Source organism: Labeo rohita, chromosome 9, assembly GCF_022985175.1.
Source record: "Labeo rohita strain BAU-BD-2019 chromosome 9, IGBB_LRoh.1.0, whole genome shotgun sequence".
Classification (NCBI taxonomy): Eukaryota; Metazoa; Chordata; class Actinopteri; order Cypriniformes; family Cyprinidae; genus Labeo; species Labeo rohita.
In genome coordinates, this window is record NC_066877.1 from 20,458,935 (window position 1) to 20,476,497 (window position 17,563).

General features: G+C 36.1%; 2 protein-coding genes across 4 annotated transcripts; one reads left to right on the top strand and one right to left on the bottom strand.

The window, feature by feature from the left end:
- Nucleotides 1–512: 512 nt before the first annotated feature.
- otc (ornithine transcarbamylase) lies at nt 513–5,951 on the bottom strand. The gene is made up of 10 exons (XM_051119591.1): nt 5,813–5,951; nt 4,713–4,851; nt 4,534–4,615; nt 4,335–4,422; nt 4,085–4,238; nt 3,888–4,010; nt 2,448–2,501; nt 2,025–2,174; nt 1,812–1,949; nt 513–1,034 (listed from the first exon to the last, which is right to left on the bottom strand). Exons 1-10 carry the CDS (start codon nt 5,881–5,883, stop codon nt 975–977), a joined length of 1,059 nt encoding a protein of 352 aa, XP_050975548.1. The 5' UTR covers nt 5,884–5,951; the 3' UTR covers nt 513–974.
- Nucleotides 5,952–6,273: 322 nt separating this feature from the next.
- rpgra (retinitis pigmentosa GTPase regulator a) lies at nt 6,274–17,325 on the top strand. Of its 3 annotated transcripts, none has more exons than XM_051118464.1 (14): nt 6,274–6,368; nt 6,704–6,829; nt 6,916–7,008; nt 7,683–7,745; nt 8,123–8,281; nt 8,380–8,529; nt 8,652–8,807; nt 9,036–9,191; nt 9,459–9,583; nt 9,669–9,923; nt 11,348–11,540; nt 11,721–11,785; nt 11,888–15,611; nt 15,731–17,325. In XM_051118464.1, the coding sequence occupies exons 1-14, from the start codon at nt 6,338–6,340 to the stop codon at nt 16,525–16,527; spliced, it is 6,093 nt and encodes a 2,030-aa protein (XP_050974421.1). In that variant the 5' UTR covers nt 6,274–6,337; the 3' UTR covers nt 16,528–17,325. The 3 variants fall into 3 exon arrangements, with proteins under 3 accessions (XP_050974421.1, XP_050974420.1, XP_050974418.1); XM_051118463.1 differs by having other exon boundaries at nt 11,888–15,500; nt 15,834–16,007; XM_051118461.1 differs by having other exon boundaries at nt 11,888–15,500; nt 15,723–15,852.
- The last annotated feature ends 238 nt before the right edge of the window (nt 17,326–17,563 follow it).

Here is a 17,563-nt window from a genome sequence, read left to right on the forward strand (position 1 = left end):
CTCTGCCTTTAATCTCCACCCTTGTTCTAGGTTCTTCTCTGCCTCACCCTGAGAATCACTTGTACTCCTTTACCATTTAAATGTACGCACAAAAGATTTCTTTGTACAATAACATTGTCTCTTTTTCTTGCAGTGTGCCTTCACCTGATACAACTGTTTAAAGTTTCACTCACAGTCTAAAAAGGTCCCAGCCTAAACATCCTGTTATGCATACTAGTCTGATCTCACTCTGATCTGATACTGCGTACAAGACAGCAGTCAAGAGAGTTGAAAGGTCACAGTGAAACTCAGAAAAATGAAAGCATGCCCACTGACCCCAAATTCATGCTAAAACACATGCATATCTTATTCAGATCAGTAGCCTAACCATAACATGAAAACTCCATTGTGGTTTTAAATGCATGTCCACACATATCCATTTATTCACTCTAAATCACGTTGCACTGCTGGACTGTATTGTTACCCTGCAGAGTTAGACATGCAAGGGATGAACTGAAAAAGTGTATCTATTATGTAAAATGTTTCTAAGCGACTTGAGATGACACAGAAGGCAATCCCATAATTGCATAGAAACCTAAATTACATAGACAGTTAAATAGATATGGAAAATGAACTGTATTGTAGTGCATTTGCAACCACTTTCTGTTGAAAAAAACCCCTCAATTGCAGTGTCCATCCAACCCTTTGTAATTAAAAGGAATCTGAATAAATCAAACGTTATAACACACACTATTTCTCACAATGTCACAGCACCCTCTATAGGTCTTAAAGGTATTTGCATCACTGAAATATTTAAATAATTGTAAAACTTTTTACTTTGTTGTAAAAAGCACTTTTCACATATAAATCAAAGTATTTATGAATTTAAAAATTTGTTTATTTCTGTAGTTCTTATTTCTTGATTACCCCCATTTTATCCTACAAAGGCAGATAGATGACAGTTTTCTGTTGTTGGTGTGTTTTCCCCATATTTTTTATAATTTGAGTTTGGGAATTTGTGGCTTATAGTCTGTCAGGATGCTCACCATCAAACCCTGGAGAAAACATACAGACATTATTACTTTACAAACATAAATGCATTAATACTACTCACCAGTGTTGGGGAAAGTTACTTTTAAAAGTAATGTATTACAATATTGAGTTACTCCCTAAAAAAGTAACTAATTACGTTATTTAGTTACTTTTAATGGAAAGTAATGCGTTACTTTTGCGTTACTTTTTAAATCTGGGCATGGATTGCTTGTTTGTTTTCAATATAAAAAGTTATATTTTGGCAAATGTAAAAGCCTTTTCACACCAAAAGCCTCAGGCTTTGAGAAAAGTAAATTCACGTCTGTACAGTAGACCACAGAAGAAAAAATATCAACTCTTCAGCAATAAAAAAAAGGAAAACAATGTTATATTATCTTGAGTAAAGACATACATATTTGAATTATTTAACATATTTAATTATTGCAGGTTTGCGTCATATTCTGAGTTGAATTTTACTCTTTTTATTCATTTTGAGGAATACTGAATCTGTTTTTTGTGAGTGAGATGAGTTAATGCATGTTTATATTTATTCTAGAACTAACATCTTACTCCTGACTTCTCTCAACATGGGGAAAGCAGAGCTTTTAATCAGTAAATGGGGGGAAAAGTAACTGGCGTTACTTATTTGAAAAAAGTAACTCAGATATTTTCTTGTCAATTAAAAAGTAATGCATTACTTTACTAGTTACTTGGAAAAAGTAATAATATTACGTAACTTGCATTACTCGTAATGCGTTACCCCCAACACTGCTACTCACATTGTTACATATACACTTTACCATAATGGTCCACTTGCGGTTCTCAGCCTCAGAGAACACAAGGGAACGTGATGAGTAGAAAACCTCATCATCCACTTCCTCTGCTTTACGTGGGAGACAGTGCAGAAATGTCCAGTCTGGTGCAGCCACACTTCCTGTCTGTCAAACATTTTACAAAATATAACAGAAACAATAATAGACTACATCAGACGAAGCTGATAGACATTTCTCTACCTGCATGGTGATCTGGTATCCATGGAAATCTTTCAGTCTCTTCTTCTTCTCCTCCTCTTGGCCCATGCTCACCCAAGTGTCAGTAACCAGTACGCTACTGTCCCGTGCTGCCTCCATTGGATCCGTCAGGAATTGCAACTTGGTACCAAACTACAGCATGAATATCATAATTCTGTAAACGCTGCACACTGAGCCAGTGTAAACATTGCATAAATGAGCTAGTGATCATAAAACAATAAACATCGTGCAATGTCAAGATTTATTTTGTTGTTAAAGACAATTATTAAAGACAAATAATCATTTCACACACATAGGCAAGCTTATAATGCAAAAGCATGGTAGATAACGCAAATATTATAAAAAGATGCTTAATTATATTGTATATTTTATGAATAAAGCTGTTCATGACTTTTCAGTCTATACCTGCTTAGACAGAAGCTGAGCCTCTTGAGTGACATTAGCATCTGGCTCATAACCCTAAAGAAAAAGAGTTAATTTAGGTCAAATCTTGAAATGAACAACATTTCTGTTGGTGGTGCAAAATAAAATAAAATAAAATAAAATAAAATAAAATAAAATAAAATAAAATAAAATAAAATAAAATAAAATAAAATAAAATAAAATAAAATAAAATAAAATAAAATAAAATAAAATAAAATAAAATAAAAAATGTTGGTGTCTGTAAGAAACCAAGGCTACATTTATTGTATTAAAAATGTTGGGAAAAAGTAATATTGTCAAATATTATTACTATTTAAATAAATGGTTTTATATTTTAAAAGGTCATTTATCCCTGTAATGGCAAAGCTGACTTTTCAGTACTCCATTACTCCATTACTCCAGTTCTCAGTGTCACATGATTTTTCAGAAATCATTTTAATATGCTGAAGCTCAAGAAATATTTCTTATTATTGTCAAAAATAAAAAATAGTCGTGCTGCTTAATATTTAACTATTTTTCATGATTCTTTGATGAATATAATGTTCACTGGAACAGCATTTATTTGAAATATAAATCTCTTGTAAGAAATATCTTTCATTTTAAATAAAATGAGTGGTTCCTTATTGAATAAAAGTACACTGCCATTTTTTTTAAAGAAGTCTCTTCTGCTCACGAAGCCTGCATTTATTTGATCCAAAGTCCAACAAAAACAGTACAATTTTGAAATATTTTTACTATTTAAAATGACTGCTTTCTATGTTATTTCAAAGCTGAATTTTTGCCTTCAGAAATCATTCTAATATTCTGATTTGCTGCTCAAAAAACTTTTATTTATTGTTATTATGTTGAAAACATCTGAGTAGAATTTTTTCAGGTTTCTTTAATGAATTAAGTTCAGAAGAACAGCATTTATCTGAAATAGAAATCTTTTATAACATTATAAATGTCTTTATCACCATTTATGAGCGATTTAAAGCATCCTTTTTAAATAAAAGTATATATTTCTATAATTTCTTTCCCAAAAAAACTTTGATCTTTGAGCTTTGGATCCTTCTGTTCATCAAGGAATCCTGAAAAAATGTACTCAACTGTTTTAAATATTGTTTAAATATTGATAATAATAATAATAATAAATGTTTCTTGAACAGTAAATCAGCATATTAGAATGATTTCTGAAGACAGGAGTAATTATGGTGAAAATGTAGCTTTGATCACAGGAATAAATTACATTTTAAAATATATTCAAATAAAAAAATGTAAATAGTAAAAATATTTCACAATATTACTGTTTTTGCTGTATTTTGAATCAAATAAAACCAGGCTTGGTGAGCAGAAGAGAATTATTTAAAAAACACAAAAAATGTTACTGTTCAAAAACTTTTGACGGGAAGTGTATTAATGTCACTGTATTAGGAGGTGGACCTTGGGTGTGGCCACTTTAAGATTGACACCTAGTTTGGCCAATGACATCATGAAGGAGTGAAGAACGTTGTTTCCATCACCTATCCAAGCCAAAGTGAGGCCTTTTAATGAGCCGTAGTGCTCCTGTAAGAGTGAAAAACAATACATGAGTGCATGTACTTCTGTTTATGTGTGTGTATGTGTCTGTGAGTGAGTACCTGTAGTGTCAGAAGGTCAGCTAGAATCTGTATAGGATGGTAGAGGTCAGAGAGGCCATTGATGATTGGTATAGAAGAGTCTTTATCCAGGTGCTCCAGAGATGTGTGACTATACACCCGAGCTAACACAATGTCTGCCAAACCAGAGAGCACCCTGCCATACAAACACACGCACCCACACATCAGACTATGTTAAGGCCTTAGTGAATCGAGTCTATGCAGTGTTTACAGTGTGTGTGTGAATTCAGACCTGGCCGTGTCTGTGGTGCTCTCATTGACTCCTAGATGAATATCCTGGGGTGTGAGAAAACATGGATGGCCTCCCAAAAGAGAAAACCCTAAGAGCGAGATAGAGAATGTGTCTATGTGTTAAATCTTTTGTTCTCTGTATCCGCCCCTATTCACTGATAAATGTAAGCCCTTTCACAGGCTTGAACTTTGAATGGCACCTGTTTCAGTGGACATGCGGGTCCTAGTGCTCCTCTTCTCAAATATCATAGCGATAGATTTGCCTTGAAGTAATGGAACATACTGCACATAAAAAGAGAAATACATTGTTTATTACATCAGTTCTGGAAATGGGCAGATTGATCAGTAACTTCAATAGTTGCAGTATTTTTTGCAGTACCTCGCCCCTGTGCTTTATTCGATGTTTAAGGTCAGCAGAAACCCACAGGATATGTTTAATTTCCTCCGCGTTAAAATCCTTCAGTGTTAGAAAGCTGCGGCCCTTCAGGTTAACACCGTCCAAAGCTGCTTTTCCCACACTGTGGGTATGAAATACACATGCTACAGATGGAAAATTACATGAGCATAAAAAAACCCCCTCAAATACACTTTTTAAAAATGGCCAATAAAATAAAAACGTAAACAACATTTTTAAATTCTTATAAAAGCAGATTTTATGACTTTATAAATTGGAAGAATATAGTGTATTTATATATGAAAAATATTTTCCAAGCACAAAGGTTTAAAAAGGTTAAATACTAGTGCTCGGCAATGATTAATCATGCTTAATCGCATCCAAACTAAAAGTTTTTGTGGACATAATATATGTATATGTGTTCTGTGTATATTTATTATGTATATAAAGTCACACATATATAGTATATATATTTTGAAAATATTTACATGTATATATTTATATTCATATAATTTATATTATATATAAATATATTTAATATATAAACATAACATATTTTTCTTAAATATATACATGCATGTGTGTATTTATATAAAAATAATGTACACAGTACACACACATATATTATGTACACACAAACTTTTATTTTGGATGCGATTAATCGTTGTCCAGCACTATTACAAACTTAAAAGGTTGGTAAGTAAGTAAGTACTTAAGTCAACATTTTTAAAAGTTAAAAGTTAAAATTTTTTATGCTTAACCGATCAACTTGATCAACTTGTAACTTTCATTACATTCATAAATATGTAATTAAGTGTCTGTTAACCATTATGCAACGTAATAATTAATATTATTAATGAATCATACAAAGAAGAAATTTTAGCAGCAAAATTTTTATGGGTAACACTTTACAATATGTCATTTGCTAACATTAGTTAATGCATTAACTAACACGAACGAACAACAAACAATACATTTATTACACTTTTTAATCTTTGTTAATATTTATAAAAATAGTTAACTAATGTTAACTAATGAACCTTATTGCAAAGTGTTACCAATTTATGGCAAAATTTCCAACTCACCTAAAATTCCTGCTTTGGCAAGATTTTGCAAATTTCGAACTATAAAATACTATGTTTTTGAAAGCAGACATTTTACTGACGTAAGTATTACATACAGAGCTCAAAGAAGCACAACAGAGTCAAATCATTTCCACGCGTTCCCTGTGCAATATTAGAGGTGTGGCTAACGAGACGGCAAGGGGGCGGGGCAAACAACTGTGCGCGGTGATTGACAGCTCTAGTGCAAGTGCTCTTTTATCCCACCCGCTTCCACAGACCCTGCCATCGTGTGATAAACTCTCTCTCTCTCTCTGTGTGTCACTTTCTACACGTAGTTAAAACATTCCATTAATATATGTTAATTTATATTAATCAAATTAATTAATCAAATAACTCTAAAATTACAACAAAGAACAAACTCTGATTAGACTTTTCTTTTTTTTCGGTTGCCAGGGTAACGTGTACTTCCGGTTTAGCTGTTATTATTCAGAAGGGAACAGCTTACAGTTCAGGAATGTCATCTGCAGAACAGAGGTGTAGGAGGTGATGACAGGAGAAACAGACACAGAAATACCAGGTAAGCTGTGCTTTTTATATCTATCTATCTATCTATCTATCTATCTGACTGTCTGCCTGTATATCAATATATCTGTTTATGTATGTAGGTATATGTGTTTTACAAGCACGTGCTTGTAGGACTTACAGCAAAGACTTTGCTCACGGTGTGTGACACCATAATCATGTCTTTGAGCTTCCAGAGCATTACCCACAAGGCTATTCTGGGAAGCTGGAAGCTTTCTAAGGATTTAAACAGACTGTCTTGCTGAGCATGTGGAGGTTTGCTCTTTGCTCTATGTGAACAACTGTGACTGTGGGCAAGTGTTGTACTGAACTTATGTTTCCTTATTGCAGAGACAGGTGCTGTATTTACCTTTGGAAAGAGTAAAATAGCGAACAATGCACCTAGCAGGTTATGGCTAAAGAATGATATACCTGTGCACATCTCATGCGGACAGTCACACTCAGCCTTTGTAACAGGTTGTGATCTCACTATATTCACCTTGTAATTTTGTAACTGTAGCTATATTTTGTAATAAAAGACTCTTTAATTATCTTTTTTTCAGAGCAGGGCCGCTTGTTTGTGTTTGGAAATAATAACAGAGGTCAGCTTGGTCTACAAACCAAAGGACCAGTGAATAAACCAGTCTGTGTTAAAGGTGAGATACAGCTGAAGGCAAAAGTTTAGATACACCTTGCAGAATTTGCAAAATGTTAATTATTTTACCAAATTAAGAGGGGTCATACAAAATGCATGATATTTTTTATTTAGTACTGACCTGAATAAGATATTTCACATAAAAGGTGTTTACATATAATCCACAAGAGAAAAATAGTCGAATATACTTGATTCTTAATACTGTGTTGTTACCTGAATGATCCACAGCTGTGTTTTTTTTTTTTTTTTTGTTAAGTGATAGCTGTTCATGAGTCCCTTGTTTGTCCTGAACAGTTAAACTGCCTGCTGTTCTTCAGAAAAATCCTTCAGGTCCCACAATTTCTTTGGTTTTTATACAAACAAACAAACAAACAAACAAAACATGGCTGTGGATCATTCACGTAACAACACAGTATTAAGAATCAAGTGTATGTAAACTTTTTAATGGGTCATTTTTATAAATTCAGCTATTACTTTTTTCTTGTGGACTGTATGTAAACACATTTTATGTTAAATATCTTATTAAGGTTAGTATTAAATAAAAAATAACATGCATTTTGTATGATCCCTCTTATTTTGGTAAAATAATTAACATTTTGCAGATTCTGCAAGGTGTATGTAAACTTTTGACTTCAACTCGGTTTTCTTATTTTACCTTTTTATTTGTCCACACAGTTCTTAAAGGGGAGAGAGCTCAGTTTGTTGCCTGCGGAACTGATCACACACTCGTGGGCACTTGTAAGTGAAGCTTTTTATACGGAGGCAATCTTTCACACTGCTATAACAAATACCAAAATGTTGGGGTTGGTAAGATGTTGGTAAGACATTAATTTTCATCAATGTTAAAAACAGTTGTGTTGCTTAATATTATTGTGAAAGCCATGATATTTTTTTCATAATTGTTTGATTAAAAGTTCAAAAGCATACAACGAGTACAAAACTTTTGTAACATTATAAAGGTCTTTACTGTCACTTTTGACCAATCAGTCCTTGCTGAATAAAATTATTAGTTTCTAAAATAAAAAAATCTTACTGACCCCAAACTTTTGAATAATAGCAGTTTGTCACAGAATTGTAAGATGAAGTAAGTGAAAATATCTGTGGGGTTTCCACAGCACAAGGGGACATTTTTTCAGCTGGAGGAAACAGTGATGGACAGTTAGGACTGGGCCACTGTAAAGACAGCATTTCTTTCCAGCGGCTCCACCCCTTTTGCGACTATGCTCCAATCAAATTGCTCTCTGCAGGTGGCCACACCTCTGCCGCACTTACAGGTGATATGCACTGATATGCAACTGACTCTCTTCTCTGCTAGATATGAACCTACTATTGTAAATATAAATGAATTGATAATTGATAAATCATATTTCAGAGGATGGCAGGCTGTTCCTGTGGGGTGATAATTCTGTTGGTCAGCTTGGTTTGGGAAATGACAGTCATACCTTATTGCCTAAAGAGCTGAAACTGGGGCAGCCCATTCAGTGGGTCTCATGTGGATACAGACACTCAGCTCTGGTCACAGGTGGGCTCTTGTCAATAAACACTAATTCAGAAACATGAACATGAAAACCATACTGTTATATATGTTTGAAGAAGTACTTTGGCACCGACTAAATAAATTGTTGGGAATTTTGTATGTTTTAGATAATGGGGATGTTTTCACTTTCGGGGAGAGTGCAGATGGACGACTGGGTCTTTCTGCTCATCAGCTGGCCAACCACAGTCATCCTCAGCGAGTAGAAACTCTGCACGGGGTTCTGCAGGTGGCGTGTGGAGGCAAGCACACACTAGCCCTAACAGGTGATGGAAATATACAGTGTTTTAAAAATATTTGCACACTTCAACTGCAACAGCAACAAAATATCAAATCAAGTGGCATCTATTTTGTTACCTAATGTAGTGACAAATGCAAATACGTTGCCAAACACACATCATTTGATATAATATACTTACAATTATCTTTCTTCTCCTTTTTTTGTCATTGTTCATCTTAAATTTTGATGTTTTTGTTAACTCTCTTTCCTGTAGATAATGAGTTGTACTCTTTTGGCCGTGGGGAGTTTGGGCAGTTGGGGTTGGGGACGCTTGTGTTCGTAGCAGACACACCTGTTGCTGTCGGCCACTTCAGGAAAGGCAGGGTCACTCATGTGACATGTGGTGAAAACCACAGTGCACTAATAACAGGTAAAATATACACACTGTGTTAAAGGGATAGTTTATTCTATCATTAATTACTCACCCTCATGTCGTTCCAAACCTGTAAGACCGAGTTAAGATATTTTTGATGAAATCCAAGAACTTTCTGAACCTTCATAGACAATGCAATTACCACATTCAAGGCCCAGAAAGCTATGCGAATATTTTTTTTGCGCAAAGAAAACAAAAATATTTATGGTTTATATAGGTACACTTTTTACATAGTATGCACACATTCTCTGTTTTTTTCTTCAGATAGTGGTCTTCTCTACACATTTGGAGATGGCCGTCATGGGAAGTTGGGCCATGGAGATGAGAACTTCACCAATCAGTTCAGTCCAACTGTGTGCCAGAGGTTTTTTGATTACTCTGTCATGACTGTAAGTTCTCTGATACTTCCTTATGATGTTCATGTTTTCCTCTGTGTGATGGTATGTTTATTATCTTTGTGCATATGTGCTGTAGGTGGCATGTGGTTCTAGCCACATGCTGGTGTTTGCACGGCCACGGCACCAGGAAAGTGAAGAAGTTTGTTTAGAGGACGAAGATGTTACCTACTCTTACCTGGACAGATGTTACACCTCAATGTTACAGGGGCAACCATTAGAGCATATAGCAGACCCAGCACCTGCCTTAGTCTCACAATCCACCTTTCTACCTTCAACTCTTCCGACTTCTCACCGCTGGAGCCTATCAACACGTGCCAGACGGAGACAGAGGGTAAGAAACTGACCACTTGAGTTAAACAAGTTAGGCTTTTTGTGTTCTATGTAGGTTCTATGTCCATCTATACACTGTAAAATTGAGATGTTTAAGGGTGTTTCTTCAGCTTTTGGCACTTTAATGTGGTTAACTTTTATTAAAACTAACAGATCTCTTTATCTCTTTGATCTCTTTTACCCTAGGCCCTAACCTAGATTTTCAATCTTAAAATAAGAAAAACCCATCATAAAAATATAAATTATTATAAAATGATATTGTTAGAAAATATTCAGAATTTTTAAAACTATGATCATCTATGATCATCTAAACAAAGTAAAATAAATTCAATATTTTATTGTGTGAAAAAGAGGTGTGTGTGTGTATATACACCACCAGTCGAAAGTTTTTGAACAGTAAGAAGTCTCTTCTGCTCTCCAAGCCTGCATTTATTTGATCCAAAGTACAGCAAAAACAGTACAATTTTGAAATAGTTTTACTATTTAAACTACTAACTGTATTTGAATGTATTTTAAAATGAAATTTATTTCTGTGATTTCTAAGCTGAATTTTTATCATTACTCCAGTCACATGATTCTTCATGAATCATTCTAATATTCTGATTTGCTGCTCAATAACATCTATTATTATTATCATTATTATTATTATTATGTTAAAAACAACTTGAAAACAGCTATTAATTGCTATAATTTCTTTCTACAATTAAAAAAAAATGATACTGACTCCAAGCTTTTAGTGTACAATGTTACAAAAGCTTTTTATTTTAGATAAATGCTGATCCTTGGATCTTTCTCTTCATCAAAGAATCCTAAAAAAAAGTACTCAACTGTTTTAAATATTGATGATGATAATAATAATAATAAAAATAATAATAATAATAAAATGTTTCTTGAACAGCTAATCAGCATATTAGAATGATTTATCATCATGTGACACTGAAGACTGAAGTAATGGTGCTGGAAATTTAGCTTTAATCACAGGAATAAATTACATTTTTAAATATAATCAAATAGAAAACAGTAATTTTAAACAGTAAAAACATTTCAGAATCTTACTGTTTTTGCTGTACTTTGGATCAAATAAATGCAGGCTTGGTGAGCAGAAGAGAATTCTTTAAAAAATGCTTTGACTGGTAGTGTATGTAAAGTTAAAAAAATATAATATACAGATATAAAGGTATTTTCAAATAGTTAGTGTACTAGTTTACCAAAAAGCATGATGAAATATGAGACATGTGATGTGTAATAAAAACAAAGAAACATCAAAGTACAGAACACTTTCATGTGTCATTTCCAATCAAGCTGTATATTTAAATTATTACATTATTTGTGGTTAAGGTGTGAAAATATATAATTGTGTGTGACATTCGTAATAGAAAAATAAACTACTGAGAGTGCGAAATATGATTTGTGTGTGTGTTACAGGAAAGCTCATCTGCACAGTTTGGCCCAAAATTTAGCAATCTTCCTCCTCCAACAACTGGCTTTACTGCACTAGCCCTGACAGGCAACATCCTACAGCCCAGATCCCCGACAGACACTCCTAAACGCTTCAAAACCGAAGCCTCTGTGGAATCTGCTTCTACCTCAATCACACTACCTGCCAGGACACCGCCACGTACATTTTTCATTTTTTTCTATGTTCTCTATCCATCTATCTATCTATCTATCTACGATTCAAATTCAAATATCTCTTTCTGCAGTTATATATTCACTAAGTACAGTTCTAAATGACCCCAAAACACCAGCAAAAAACATAACTGTCAGTACTGACCAGCTGTCCTTATTGTGAATACAGTGCCACCCATCACAAAGAGCCCAGAGGACTGGGTTGGAACATCTGAAAACAGCATGTCAGACAAGGTGTACAAAAGCAAAATTATTTATTGGAAGCTGTTTATAATATAAATAATTGAGTTTAATTGTATATTGCATAATTAAAGGATGTTATGTTTGATTTGACAGACTCATGAAGAGAATAAGCATTCTGGGAGGGTGGAAAATATACCTCAGCAGGCTCCGCCCACTGAAGTACAGACTGGTTCTGTTTCTTATCCATCAGTGACAGAATCTTCACCACCAGGCAATCTAAAACACAAGAAGTCCAGAACCGGAGATACAAAGAACCCTGGCATGGCGGAGGGACATTCTTCTGCTACAGTATCACAAAGTAAAATGCAATCCAAAACATACAAAAAACCTATCCAGAGTACTAATAACAAATCTAAAAGTCAAACAGTAAAGGTCAGGTTATCTTCAGATAGAATGTCTGCTAAGGAAAAGGAGGGAAGTAGTGAAACATTCAGTACTAATATTGATCCAAAGGACAACATTTCAAAAGCAGACAAATTTAGTAAAGCTCAACACGCAGATTCCAGAGGTCAAGAGGTCACTGCTCTTGCTGAGATTGAGCAGGAGACCAAGTCAAGTCCAGTTGAAATTCAGAAGACAAGTTCTCCTGTGCAGGAAGTCGAACATGTTAAAACAACTCCCACAAAAGTTCAAGAGGTGAAATCTCCCAAAATCAAAGAGATGGGTATACCGGTAAGAGCTACAAAAAGGGTCAAGTCGCCAGTCAAGGTTCAAGACGTGCCCTCCGGCACCACAGAGGTTAGCAAAGTTGAATCAACACCTCAGGCAGATGCTCAAAGAGACATCAAGCTGTCCCTTGGAAAGGCTCAAGAGGTCAGATCAACAGGGATTGACACACAAGAACAGGGAAATTCAACACCAGTCAAAATTCCAGCTAAAATGCAAAGCACCCCAAAAAAAGGAAAAGAAAAGAATGATATTGACACAGAAGAAAGCCTAAGTGAACTTACACCAAAGAAAGCAAAAAAGAAGAGATCAGATGTGGAAAAAGCCCCAGTGTCAGAAACAGTACCCAAAACACCCAGCGCTCTATCAGTCTCCAAACCCACACGAATATCTAAAGCAAAAAAGGGAAAACCTATGAAGTCTGAGAACTCAAGCTTCCAGTTAAAACCTGAAATGCCAGCACAAGAAACGACAGAAGTCAAGAGAGAAAATGATATTAAAATACCTCAGAACTCTGATATAACATTTCCCCCAATAAAGAACCGAAAATCAGGAAGAACTGCAAAGAAAAGCCAGTCAGCTTCCAACTTGCAGTCTGATCATAAAAACAGTCAATCGCCCACTGATAAAGTGCTTACTGAACAGAAACATGAATTTCCATCTATTAACTTAGCTCCAGAAAGAGGCCACTCATTTTCCAGTTTATGGTCCAATAACCAATCAGCAACCAATAAATCGTCCGCCACAAAAGAAACCGAATTATTATCTGGTAAATTAAGTCCATCAAGTTCGTCACCACAACACAAGCAGTCACCACTAAAAGAAAATAAATTATCCAGAAAAAAGGTTGAAACTGAAGAGGCAGACAGGAAGCCACTGGCTGAGCAGAGCATTGTGGGTAGTGTAGTTTCATCACTACCGGCTGTGGCTATAGCAAGTGCTGCACCGCTGCTGATAAAAGCAGCTGAAGTTCTTTTTGAAACCCCACCAGAACCAAGTACTGAGATGTCCTCAGTTTCTAAGAAAACAACAGGAAGCAATATCCTGCTAGAACAGGAAGTGGACCAAGACAGCACAGTTCAGGACGTATCAGCAATTGAGGAAACAGATGACAGCATAATCAAACAGCAGAGTGCACAAGATTTACAAAATGAGCTAGTTTCAACTGAAAACGAAATGTTGGTGAGTGGGAAAATAGAGGAAGAGGAACATGTGAAGGATAGTGAGACAGAGAGAAAGGAAAAGGAAGGTGAAGAAGAGAGTCTCGCTGAGGAAGAAGATGAAAGTGAGGGGGTTGGGAAGGAAGAGGAGAAAAGTGCTGTTGAAGATGATGAAGAACAAGAGAGTGAGAATTATGAAGATAGAGAAGAGAGTGCTCAAAAGGGAGAGGAGGACTGTGGGGAAGAGGAACATGTGAAGGATAGTGAGACAGAGAGAAAGAAAGAGGGAGGTGAAGAAAAGAGTCTCGCTGAGGAACAAGATGAAAGTGAGGGGGTTGGGAAGGAAGAGGAGAAAAGTGCTGTTGAAGATGATGAAGAACGAGAGAGCGAGAATTATAAAGATAGAGAAGAGAGTGCTCAAAAGGGAGAGGAGGACAGTGGGGAAGAGGAACATGTGAAGGATAGTGAGACAGAGAGAAAGAAAGAGGGAGGTGAAGAAGAGAGTCTCGCTGAGGAAGAAGATGAAGGTGAGGGGGTTGGGCAGGAGGAGGAGAACAGTGCTGTTGAAGATGAAGAAGAAAGAGAGGGCAAGAATTATGAAGACAGAGGAGAGAGTCCTCAACCTGAAGAGGAGGACAGTGAGGAAGAGGAGGCAGAAGAAGAAGAAAGTGAGGCAGCAGGAGAGGAAGAGGGTGATAGCGGACAGAGCAGCAGAAGTGAGGAGGAGATGAGTAAAGAAGAAGGAAGTGGAGATGAGACTGACAGAGAAGAAGAAGAGCAGAGTGAGGAACAAGAGAAAGAGGAGGGTGAGGAAGGAGAAACTGACGATAAGGAGGAGGAAGATGAAGAGAGTGGTGGTGAGAGCATGGAAGAAGAGAAGGAGAGCTGGAATGAGGGGAGTGAGGGAGAGGTGGAAGATGGAGGGGAAGAGCAGGAAGGAGAGAGCAGTAATGAGGAGAAAACAGAAGCATCTGAAAGTGACAGTGAAAATAAAAACGAGAGATCAGATGAAGAGGAAGGAGAGAGTGAGGAAGAGGAGGAAGAGAATGAGACAGTGGAAGGAGAGGGAGAACAGGAAGAGAAGGGAGAAGAAGAGAGCGAGGAAGATGATGAGGTGGGAAATGAAGCTGAGGAGGAAGATCAAGAAGAAGGGAGTGATCATGAAGAGGAGGAGGAAGAAGAAAATGATGAAGAGGAAGAGGGCGAAGAAGACAAGGAAGAGGAGGTGGATGAAGAGGAAAATAATGAAGAACTGAAAGACAAGAGTGAAGAAGAGGAGGAAGAGGAGAGTGTGAGAGAAAAAGAAGAGCGACAGAGTGAGATGGAAGCTGAAGATGAGGAAAAAACGTCAGAGACTGATGAAGATGAAAACAGAGAAAAACAAGAAGAGAAAGAACAAATTGAGGAAGAGAATGGAGAAATAGAAGAGGATGAAGAGCTCAGAGAAAATGAGAATCTTGACGTTTCAGAGACACAGGAAACTGAAAGAGGAGATGAAGATGATGAGACAGACAAGATGAATGAAATGATGGAAGAAAATAATGAGGAAGAAGGCAGAAGTGAGGAAGAAGCAGAAGAGGAAGAAATAGATCAGAAGGAAGAGAATGAAACATCAGAAAGAAAACAGAGAGAAACTAATGAAGAAGAAGAAGAGGAAGCTGAAGAAGAAGATGAAGAAGAGGAGGAAGAAGAAACAGAGCAGAAAGAAAGGGAAAACAGTAGGAAACAGAGAGAAACTAGTGAAGAGGAAGAGGAACAAGAAGAAGAGAGTGAGGAAGAGGAGGAAGAAACTGAGCAAGAAGAAACCAATATAAAAACAGAGAAAAACATGAGGAAACAGAGAGAATCTAGTGAAGAGGAAGAAGAGCAGGAAGAAGAGAGTGAGGAAGAGGAGGAAGAAACTGAGCAAGAAGAAACCAATATAAAAACAGAGAAAAACATGAGGAAACAGAGAGAATCTAGTGAAGAGGAAGAGGAACAAGAAGAAGAGAGTGAGGAAGAGAGGAAGAAACTGAGCAAGAAGAAACCAATATAAAAACAGAGAAAAACATGAGGAAACAGAGAGAATCTAGTGAAGAGGAAGAAGAGCAGGAAGAAGAGAGTGAGGAAGAGGAGGAAGAAACTGAGCAAGAAGAAACCAATATAAAAACAGAGAAAAACATGAGGAAACAGAGAGAATCTAGTGAAGAGGAAGAGGAACAAGAAGAAGAGAGTGAGGAAGAGGAGGAAGAAACTGAGCAAGAAGAAACCAATATAAAAACAGAGAAAAACATGAGGAAACAGAGAGAATCCAGTGAAGAGGAAGAGGTAGAAGAGCAGGAAGAAGAAAGTGAGGAACAGGAGGAGGAGGAAATAGAGCAGAAAGAAATTATGAGGAAACAGAGAGAAACTAGTGAAGAGGAAGAAGAACAGAGTGAAGGTGAAGAAGAAGAGGAGGAGGAAGAAACAGAGCAGGAAGAAAAGAATACTAAAATAGATAAACATATTAGCGAGCAGAGCGACAGTAACGAGGAGGAAGAAGAACAAGAAGAAGAGGGTGAGGAAGAAGAGGAAGAAGCAAAGAAAGAAAAGAATATAAAAACAGAGAAAAATGAGAGGAAACAGAGAGAAACTAGTGAAGAGGAACAAGAACAGGAAGAAGAGGCTGAGGAAGAGGAAGAAGAAGGTGAGGAAGAAGAGGAAGAGGAAGAAGAAGAGGAAGAGGAAGAAAAGACCAAAAAACTACCAAAGCAGAGAGCCAAACCGGATGTGTTACCTCCGCGCAGACCGACAAATGCACAGAAAGACAGACAGAAGACTAAACGAAGACATCAACAGAATGTTAAAGGGAAGAAGCAAACAGACAGTGGTGCGCAGGACCCTCAGTTCTGGAACAACGTCCTACCACAGTATCTAAACCTTAAATGATCACTAAAACACAAATAAAAGTGCTTTAAAAGGTTCTTCACAGCGATGCCGTAGAAGAATTATTTTTGGTTCCAACAAGAACCAATCAGTCAAAGGTTCTTTCTTACCTTTTTTATAATCTGAAGAGCCTTCTTTCGATGATGTTCTCAGATGTTAAAGGTTCTTTATGGAACCATTTAAACATAAAAGGTTCTCCTATGCATCGCGAAGCACCTTTATTTTTAAGAGTGCACGCTGAACATCTGCCTGTATACTTACAGTTCACAGGCCTTTATATTTTAAAAGTGTTGTGAATTACAGTTCTGTAAACAGGGAAACATAAAATGTGGTTGTTAGGAAATTGAGCTAATAATAAAAATGGTTTGTGTTATGGTTTGTATTTTGATTTAATATAATATACGCCCCTAAAAGGGCTGGCTGTTTCTAACTTTTTGAATATCAAGTGCCTTGACTAAAATTGTTCCAATCGTTTTCAGTTATATATGAAGAGGTCAGATGCAAAAGCCTCTAAATCCATCTGACGTATTTCTTTTGTATAGGTTTCTATGTAAGTACTGGTACTTCTGATTGGGCTGAGGCTGGAATTTAGCGAGTTTGAAGTAAAAGTATTTGATGGATGTATACTATGTGTCAGGAGCATTCACTCAGTATCATTATCTCATTTTTGACAGAGATGGCTTTTAGCTGGTTTTGCATTTGAACTCTTCATATTGTCATAGTGTTCATATGAATGTTAATTTTCAAGCACAAATGTGTGAAGTATTTATTTCTTTGTACAGAAAGTAAAATAAATCACTACTTGGGTGAAAAATTTTTACGTTAGTGTTCTATTGACATTCCTTTTCAAACTCCTGGTCTGTCATTAACAACATACCAGACTTCACTGTAAATGACTACTGCAATTTAAAAGTGCAAGATAACAGACAGGTAGGCACCTACATACCATGATTTAACTGTAAAGTTAATAAGATTTTTCTCTCAAGAACTTTTGCTAAAAAAAGAGTCTGTTGGTATCTTTAGTAATGAAATACAATGT

Bases quoted from the DNA above. Each gene is read 5' to 3' on its own strand.
- rpgra (XM_051118464.1), top strand. From the start codon at position 6,338: ATGACAGGAGAAACAGACACAGAAATACCAG. The intron at 8,282-8,379 runs GTGATATGCACT...ATCATATTTCAG, and splicing joins CACCTCTGCCGCACTTACAG to AGGATGGCAGGCTGTTCCTG. The intron at 9,584-9,668 runs GTAAGTTCTCTG...TATGTGCTGTAG, and splicing joins TTGATTACTCTGTCATGACT to GTGGCATGTGGTTCTAGCCA.
- otc (XM_051119591.1), bottom strand. From the start codon at position 5,883: ATGTCTGCTTTCAAAAACATAGTATTTTATAGTTCGAAATTTGCAAAA. The intron at 4,616-4,712 runs GTACTGCAAAAA...TTTTATGTGCAG, and splicing joins GAATAAAGCACAGGGGCGAG to TATGTTCCATTACTTCAAGG. The intron at 2,175-2,447 runs GTATAGACTGAA...TTCATGCTGTAG, and splicing joins CTCAGCTTCTGTCTAAGCAG to TTTGGTACCAAGTTGCAATT.